The sequence below is a fragment of the Mobula hypostoma genome, chromosome 20 (genome assembly GCF_963921235.1).
Source record: "Mobula hypostoma chromosome 20, sMobHyp1.1, whole genome shotgun sequence".
Lineage (NCBI taxonomy): Eukaryota > Metazoa > Chordata > Chondrichthyes > Myliobatiformes > Myliobatidae > Mobula > Mobula hypostoma.
The window spans coordinates 24,090,772-24,100,463 of NC_086116.1; the positions used below are offsets into that span (position 1 = coordinate 24,090,772).

Here is a 9,692-nt window from a genome sequence, read left to right on the forward strand (position 1 = left end):
AAGGTACGAGAACCTCAGGACTCACCACCACCAGGTTTAGGAATAGTTAAACCCTCAACCATCAAGCTCTTGATCAAAAAGGGTTGTTGAGATGTTCCCACAACTTTAAGGACTTGTTATTTCATGTTCCTGTTATTTATTGCTATAATAGTTGCATTTGCACAGTTTGTCTTCTGTGCTCTACCTCATCTTTCATTGATCCCGTTTGTAGTTACTATTCTATAGATTTGCTGAGCGTGCCTGCAGGAAAAAGAATTTCAGGGTTGTACATGGTGACCTGTATGTACTCTGATAAAACTTACTTTGAACAAGCACAGTATTTGTAGCTAACTTATTTATCAAAAATGTAGCTGATCACATCTGGAGTCTCAACTAGGCACTTGAGACGAGTAGCCAATTATCTGGATTAGATTTTTCTGGGAAAGCATGCTGTTGTTGTTCTGAATGTTGCATTTCTTCGTAGTTTAAAAGTTTACTTTCTTTGGTTAATGCAGTTCAAATTGCTGCTCTGGAACAAAAAAAAGATTTGTTAATATTTTATTTCAAATATTCCTTCACAGGGCCACACTGGATTCAGTTATTGAAGCTCTTCGATCCAAATGATCTTGGATACAGAATTCTCAAGGCATATGCACTTGTCAGTTCTTATGGATTAATTGGAGTTTTCTAAACCAGGCCGGTGTTTTGTTTTTAATATGGATAGGCCATGAATGATCTTTGATATAAATCTAAAAGATTTGCAATCTATTTTTATATGTATAAAGCACCTACAGCAATCCTACCTTGAAATTCTTGCAATTGTGACTATTGGTTGTTTTGACCTGGGAATCATTGTTATGTAGTATATTAGGCACTATTTTGTTCTGCAACTAGGGACATGATACGATTAATAAATTGGAGTCATGCTATTGCACAGCCCAGCCTGAAGTACTCCGCAGTCATGTCCTATGGACTAATTAGATCTGAAACAGACTGTGCACGTGTTGCCAGGGCCCAGTTTGCATTGTTCATTTTCTGTCTACAGTAGATTCATAATTTTGCAGAATTCACCTTAATTGGATTGAAATCTAATCAGCCGTAGCTCACTGGGACAGGAATTGTTGCACATCAAAAACTGAAGTTTTGTGCCATTTTATTATATAAACTTTACAAGGGTATGATATTTAGAAATATAGAACTTCAAACCCAATTATTTCCTACAAAATGAACTTAATGGGTTAATGCTTTCTATTCTAAGTTTATTCCAAATACAATATAATATAATTAGTGCATAATATATTCTGAACATTGCATATTACATGAAAAAATGTCTAATCTTAATGCTGTGAGTTATTTTACTCTTGGAATTGTTTTTTAAAAAAAAAACGTTTAGCTACCTTCAGGGTTAATTTGATTCTTCACATTATTGATACCAAAGTGTCCTTAGTCACACCGAAGAATAAAGTCTGTGGAGATCAAGAAGAAAAATGTTCTTAATTTGGAATTTTGCTTTAGAGGTAACCCATGAGTAGTAATTTTTGAGGATGATTGTGATCAGTTTTTTTTTCCTTGTGGGAGAACTGCATTATATTTACTATTTTATTTTAAATTTAATCACTGAACAGAATAGCAGGTGTCTCAAAAATTCAGGGTCAATCATACCATTTAAACAATCTACTCTTGCTTTCGGTGAAAACAATTCAATAGGCTATATAATTTGAAATGATGGATATGGGATGTGAATGGGTGCAGATTATTTGTCCATGCTGTGATTGTTATTCATCAAAGATAAAAGTACAATATTAACAAATCTTGAATTAAACAAAAGACAAGGAAGTTTTATTTTCAATTACGAAGGTTCTACTTTAGTGAAAGCAATTAGCATTTTTTTTGTAACATCGAAGTGGTACACTGTAGAAATGCACTCTATACCACTGTGCATGGATTACAGTCTATGTGGGTGTTAGTTTTAAAATTGGCTTTATATTCATTTTAATACATACCACTGGAAATGTTGGAGTATTATTCCCTCAAATGTCCTCACTGATAGGTGAAAATTCTAATGGAATTATTGGGCTTAACAGCTAAAATCTTTTGGTTCCCCCTTTTGAATTACGAATTTGAAGATATTGTTGTGGTAACTTTACTGTTCTGTAATTGAAGTAAGGAGAAAGGCTGATCTATTTCTTTTAACGAGTTTAAAGTTTGCCACCAAATAACCAGTTTTTTTGGATTCAGGATTGAAATTAAGAATTTTATTGAATAAATTTTCAAGCAAGTTAATTTAATTTTTTTTCAATTTTAACATTGGTGTCCTCGAGTGTTATTATGACATCATTTAAGATCCACCTTAGTTTTCATCAAATTTTCTGTCTACTTTATTAATTAAAGTATCAATCTGTTTAAAATCAGTTGATCAATACATGGCTTACACTTGTGGGCATAGGAATATCATTGTGTACTTTGAACAATAGTCTGTATTATATTCATCGATGGGCTCTGCTAATCCAGCTTTTGATTAGTCTTGCAGTGCTCAGTTCACTGTTTTGCAGGTTTTGTTTATTTATGCAAATTGGTGACAGATCATGACTGGAAATTTGTACCTTCGAGAATCTATTAGATAAGCTACCTAAATTTCAGTTACTCTAATTTGTAACTGCAGACTTTGTAAAATAATATGCAATTAAGCTGTAGTAAAATTATAGTCATTTCAGAATCTTGTTGTAAGTATGGAATTAAGTAATAAAAATAGCAACTTTGGAATTGCATGTGAAAATTGGGGAAAAAAGAGGGATAGACTAACTCTATTGGACAGGATCTGTCTAGGAATAATTTGTTATAATCGGAAACAATACATGCATGTTAATGTTAAATATTTTATACAAGTAAGCATTTGTTTCAATATTTTTAAATATGTGGAATGAATGGGGTTTTTCTTGTGTTTGAAAATATTTAGGGTTTTTTTTGAGGTTGTCTCATGCTACAAGTCTGATCTGTTTACTAGTGGAGTCCTATGGTACATATCCTTGCTTGCCATGAAATGCTCTCTGATATGAAACCAAATATTGTTTGCCATTTACTACCTATATATCTTTGTGCAGACATTCTTTATAATTATGGATGAGTGGATCACTGTTAATTTTTGTTAATTTAATGTAATGACAAATTGATTGGATCAGTCTAATAAAGATATCAGTTAAGGAATGATTGTATATGGAATGTGCAACTGCTCACCCATTCTACTCATTATAGTTCACTATCCTCTTTTCACTAGTTCACTAAGCCTCTTTCCACCTTTCTTTATCAAACTTGTATAACTGTCTTTCTTCCTTCACTTTTGTGCTAAACAAATTTACTGACCTATTTGCGTCATTTGCTGATTACTCTCAAGTTTTTAAACAAAAATTGTGAATTCACCCATTAAGTTAGATGGTCTTCTACGCTTCTCCACAAGTAGAAACATACTATCTATCAAAACCTTTTATTTTAAAGATTTCTTGGGTCAACCCTTTCAAGAAACAAGCAAGTCACTTTGCTTAGTCCTTCGTGATGGGAATAACTGCGTTTCTGATGCAAACCCTACAATTTGTTTTCATTGCTTGTATATCATTTAATATTCTTCTCCAGCCCTTTACCTTTCCCACCCAGCTGGCTTGACCTGTCAACTAGCCACTCTTCCTCCTCCTATCCCCATCTTTTTATTCTGGCATCTTCTTTTGTTTCCAGCCCCAAAGAAAGGTCTCTGTCTGAAACTTTGACAGTTTATTCATTTCCATAGACGCTGCCTGACCTGAGCTCCTCCAGCATTTTGTGCACGTTAATCTGGATTTCCAGCATCTGCAGAATCTCTTGTGTTTATTATTTCAAGTATGGTTTAATCGAACTCTAAGAGTTTACTGTAACTTCTAAATTGCAATTCTGCCTGTACAAGAAATAAATGACTTTAGTTTGTTAACTATGTTGTCTATTTATTATACTCCAAGATCCCCATGAGCCCACACACCATTTATTCTTACCAAAATATAATTCACACTTAACTGTTGTTCCCTTTTGTGCCTTGTGGCACATTGAGTGGCATTTTTGCCATTTCTGGAGTATTTGACTGTTTTTCATAAAGTGGAGTTGCTCAAAGTAGAAAGCTTGCAAGGAGCCTGTCGGATTTGGATTTGGGACTATTCACCTTGAAGTTCAGTGTTGGTGGCAGTAACCACTGGCTTGCTAAACACTTAAGCTATGGTGAACTTCATTTACAAAGGATATTCCTCTCTCTTTTGGAAACTTGTCTTCTGCAAAGTTAGACGATAGCTCCAAAAATAATTTCTGTCAATAAAGGATTCTCCTGGGATGTTGAACGGATTCGGACTTTATTCCCTGGAACATAGAAGATTGAGGGGAGATTTGATAGAGGTATGCAAAATTATCAGAGATATAGAAAGGGTAAATACACACAGGCTTTTACCACCAAGGTTGAGAGAGACTACAACTAGAGGTCATGGGTTAAGGGGAAAAGGAGAAATGTTTAAAGGGAACATGGGCGGGAACTACTTCACTCAGAGGGTGGTGTGAGTGTTGAACGAGCTGCCCAGAACAATTGGTAGATGTGGGGCTAATTTCATCACTTAGAAATTTGGAGAAGTACAGGATTGGGAGGGGTTTGGAGGCCTATAGTCTGGATGCAGGTTGATGGGACTAGGCTGATTAATGGTTCAGCACAGAATAGATGGGCTGAAGGGCCTTGCTGTAGTGTTCTATGACTCTAAATTGCAGGGCCTGTATGTCCCTTCTGTCACTCTGAATCACAATTCTATAAACTAGTGCGATGGCTAGATAATTTTAGTTAGGAGAACCACATGGATTTAAATGTTTCATGGCAATAGTGCTCTTGTGTTGTCCATGATATTTACTGACATTGGGGACAATTTGTAACAAAGGAGAATATCGGGCACAGGATTCAACTTGACATTTGAACTTTTATATAATGGAGAGAATTCCAGTTAACTAACTCTGTGGAGTGAAAATGTCAGCTAGGGAATATTTTGAATAAAGCTTTCATTTGATGTGTAAAGACATTTTAGCTAGATGTAGATATTAAGGTATAATTGCTGTGGCTGTTCAGTCAGCCGTGAAATAATGGAACCTCTGGGTAATACTCCTGTCATTCTCTTACAAAGAAAATAACATTAAAAATTGATTGTTGTAGAGGTTAATCTCTAATATTATTGTACTATAATTGAACTACAAGTCTAGAAGATGTACTATTCACATCAGCCTATAAAAATTAACTTTCTATTAACATTGCTCAGTGGAACACACAACATTCAGTAAACTTTTTGACAAATAGAGGAGAACTGCATTGATTTTAAACAATTGGGTGAATATGCTTTGGCTTAGCAATGGAAGTAAATATCGCTTGTGTCTATTCAAGACTCTCTTTTTGAAGTTTCTGCACCATCTTTCAAAGCTCAGCCCTGGTTAAATCAGACCTGGCCACCTGAAGTTTAGTTATCAGAGGAAAAGATCCAAGGGTGTTCACGATTCTTGCTTCAAATTCTAGCACACTAACTCATCAGAATCACTAGACTGCAACCAATTGGGGGTCTATTTGTGATGACACGTAGAACTTGACTTGGGAACACATGGATGTCCAAAAGGAGAACACAAACCAATTTGCTTGGCCAAGCACCACTTCTCCACTAATGGCAGAGTTTCTGGTCACACAATGACCTCATCTTCAATCCCACAGTCTGGAGTGGAAGCAGTTTATCCTTTATTCCAGGGGACTACCTAAAGCCAATTAAATTGGAGCTGTAACTGATGGCCTTTTATTGCTTCAAAGGTGTGGGCACAAAATGTGGTTTTCTTGGAATGAGTGAAGGCTGATTTTGGTGAAATTCCAATCCAAGGCTGCTACTTCCTGCACAATATTTCAATTGCCACAGTCAATCCAAAAAGAACAATGTGGCTCATTTCAAATCTGATACTAACGAAGACAAAGTAAATGGGGAAAAAAAGAATAATGCTTGGTACCAGTTTATTACACAACCTGAAATGTATGTAAATGAGTTCACTGTACAGAACAATCGGTTCTATTATTACCTGGATGCTTATTGGGAATCAGTTTTTTTTGAAGGGTTAGCAAGCTTCAAATTAGCTACACCTCTAAAGGAGGTTGAAGTTGCAGATCCTTCTAAAACACAAAGTCCTTTATCCTTTGCCAGGGGAAACCCATACAAAGGGCATTAATGATAATGACCCAGGAACCTGAAATACAAGTTACAGTTCTGAAGTTAGGAATAAGGAAGTAGCTTGAAAGCGACAGAGATTTCATATGCAGTGATTTCCCCCCTCCCCCAGTAAAAAGTTGGGAAGGAGGGGAAGAGGGAGCAAAAAGAAAGGGACAGGAGGGAAAGGTAAGGAATGTGTAGGCGAGGAAGATTTTACACAACCTGAGTACTCATAAAGATTGAGATGTATTAAAGTTTACCTTGAGTGTTTTCTTTGTCTGCCAAGTCAGTGAACTGCCACAGATGCAGACAGATAACAATATGACCCAGATTTCAACCGCCCTCTGGGTGAAAACATTCTTCCCCCAAATCTCCAGTCCTGCTAATTATAGGCAGTCCTGTTAAGTGGGAAAGTGTCTCATTATCTATATCCTTAATTTTATATGTTAATTGTGTCTCCCAACCAAGCCGCCTTCACTTCAAGACAAACAAACCTTGCCTCTCTGATCTCTCCACTGGCTGAAATGCTCCATCCCAGGCCACACATCTGCATTTTTTTCAGTACAAATACATCCTTCTTAGTGTTTTAATGACTAGAACTGCCCAAAGTAGCCTAACTAATGTTTGACAAATATATCAAAACTGACACCATCTACGAATCCCTTAGAGCTAAAGAAAAATGAGCCAGTAGAATTCAAAGGTCAACTGAAGGGGTAGCTGGTAAGACAAGAGGCAAATGAACAGGGGCCTATGTAAACATGAGCACTCCCAGAGAGAAACACCAACTGAAGATGTCACCTCGACTAGTGATGAAACGGCAAACACCGCAACATCAAATGTTTGAAACATCTTCCCGATCCCTGCTAGGGGAAGCAAGTATCTCATTTCTTAATCATCTTATCTCACTGTGCTGCTGCATCATGGGATACATGGCATGCACCAAGAACCAGCGGTTTCTCAATGCAAAGTGCCCACACATACAGACATTTGGATAATGAAAATTCGCCTTTGCATAATTCACAAAATGATTCCAGAAGATTTGGGATACAGAGTAAAAATCACCGATTGTACCACAGCTAAACAAACAGGTTCCACTGCATTCACTAAAGCTCCTCTGTATCTCTCACAAAATAAATTGACACAAAACTGATTCAACAGAAGCAGTAGTGGATTGTATAACTTTTTTTTATCTTATCAGAATGCTTACCTATAAACCATAACCAGGTCAGGTTGCATAATTAAGCTCAGTGAAACACAAATTTTCTATTGTAAAGCAGTCATGGTGACTTGTCTACGAGTCCGTTTAAAAAAGCACTCAGTAGCAGTAACGATGTCTGTGATTGTTTTTAAAACCCAAATAAAAATTGATTAAAAAAAAGGAATAATTCAGCAGGTCAGACAGCATCTGTGGAAAAAGAAATAGCCAGTGATTTGGGTCACATTTCTCCTTTTTGTTAACTCTTTTTGGGGGTGACTGTGTTTCTTCCCACTGATGCTGCCTGATCTGATGAGTTTTTCCTGCATTTTATGTTTTCTCCCCTCAGTTTTCCAGCATCTGCATTTTTTTTATTGTCATAGAACCCCACATGGTTCCCCAAGATATATGGACAGGAAAGGAATGGAGGGTTATGGGCTGAGTGCAGGTCGGTGGGACTAGGTGAGAGTAAGAGTTCAGCATGGATTAGAAGGGCTGAGATGGGCTGTTTCCATGCTGTAATTGTTATATGGTTTATATGCTATAGAGAAGGAAATTTGCCTTCCTTACCCACTCTGGATTATAACTCTCAGCGAATTCACAATGATGTTGATTTCAGACATGGTAAAACTAATATAACAAAATACAAAGTGTGCAAAAGTCTTCGGCATTTTATATATATGGCTAGGGTGCCTAGGACTTTTGCACAGTACTGTATTTGTCAAGGTGGAGCGGAGAGCAAGTTTGTAAATCTGGCGGGATTGGACGATGTTGGGAATGGCGAGGGTGAAGCACCACAGGAGGGGAGTGGGACAGGTGGCAGAGAAGGAGTGCTGGGGCGGGGGAGGCACAGGTGCAGAGACAGCCAATCCCAGAGTCATCAAGAAAGGTCACTGTATTCCAGACAATTGGTTTATTGATCATTACCGAATGTCTGTCTGGGGCTTCCCACTCCCTCATCTCTCCCTTCTCCTTTTCACAACCATGATTCCCCTCTCCCTGTCCCCTTCCCACTCTCAGTCCAGCTCAGAATCAGGTTGATCAGCACTCGCATACTGTATGGCATGAAAGTTGTTTGTTTTTGTGGCAGCAGTACAGTGCAATACAGAAAATTACTACAGTACTGTGTAAATGCCTTAGGCACCTTTTTACTGAGTCAATGCCATTCCACCAGCCATTTTACAGCCACAGCATAAGAGCATAGTAAAACACAAAGACACGTGGAAGAGAAATGCTGAGGGAAGATAGAGCGAAAATTGGGCTTACATGTGCAATACAGTGTGACTTCATTTTTAAATTTTGATGCATGTCTGTCTTCTGGTAGTGTTAGTGTTTAAGGATGGGGGGTGGGTGGCGGTGGAGATACATCTCTACCAAAAGAGGTTTAAGGTTCTCTTTCCCCCCGCTAGGCTGCAGGTCATCCTCAGTGTAGCACCAGCTTAGCCCCCCCTCCCCCAAATCAGGGTTATGTGAAGCCATGGGAGCAGGTGGTGGATGGTCGTATGAGTAGCTGGTCCACATCACGAGTCCTGGTTATGTGACCACTGACGCCAGGCAGACAGTCTCTGGAGAGTATTGATAATGGCTGGAATCACCAATCTTGTAAAGACACAGCCCAGAAGAAAGCAAAGGCAAACCACTTCTGTAGAAAATTTTGCCAAGAACAATCACGGTCATGGAAAGACCATGATCACCCACGTGTTACAACACGGCCCATAACAAATGAACGTTAGGGTTTAGAGTACGGTCATGTGGACGATGTGATTGTCAGCGAGAGGGGGAAGGCTAGAGGAAGACTCTTCGTGAATGGAGAATAGGGAATGTGGGTACATTTGGGTTGGGTTTGAGTCCTTTTGTTCTGGTCAGCCCTAGCATATATGGGTTATAAGTACTGCCTCCTCCTCCTCATGCTCATTGGCTACAGCCACAACACAGAGCTGGTGACACTGACTGACCTGATAATATCATGGCTGTGAGAGTTTCAACAGGTCACACTCTCTCCCAAATATACCCACACGTCTTCATCATAGTCCAATCCACTGAAATAGTTTCTGCTCCAGGGTTTGGATCTGAGGACTCAGTTTTGGTTTGGAATGCTGCTGCTCGCTTCAATTTGTTTGCGTGATATGTATTTTTGTTTTCTTTCTCTTGCACATCGAGTGTTGGTCTTTTATTTTTATTTTTTCTCTTCAATTGCGATCCTCCGGGTTTCTTGCTTTGTGGCCACCTGTGAGCAAGCAGATCTCAAGGCTGTATAATTTATACGTTCTTTGATAATAAATGTACTTGAATCT

The 9,692-nt window shown here is 38.2% G+C and overlaps 1 protein-coding gene across 8 annotated transcripts in view; it reads left to right on the top strand.

Annotated features, from left to right (window-relative positions):
* slc26a4 (solute carrier family 26 member 4) overlaps nt 1-3,911 on the top strand; it is a 106,396-nt gene extending 102,485 nt beyond the window's left edge. For all 8 annotated transcript variants that reach the window (XM_063072554.1, XM_063072553.1, XM_063072555.1 and 5 more), the window contains one exon: nt 561-3,911. In XM_063072554.1, the coding sequence (XP_062928624.1) occupies nt 561-584 (24 nt within the window). In that variant the 3' untranslated portion in view covers nt 585-3,911. The remainder of the gene's footprint in view (nt 1-560) is intronic.
* Nucleotides 3,912-9,692: the final 5,781 nt, after the last annotated feature.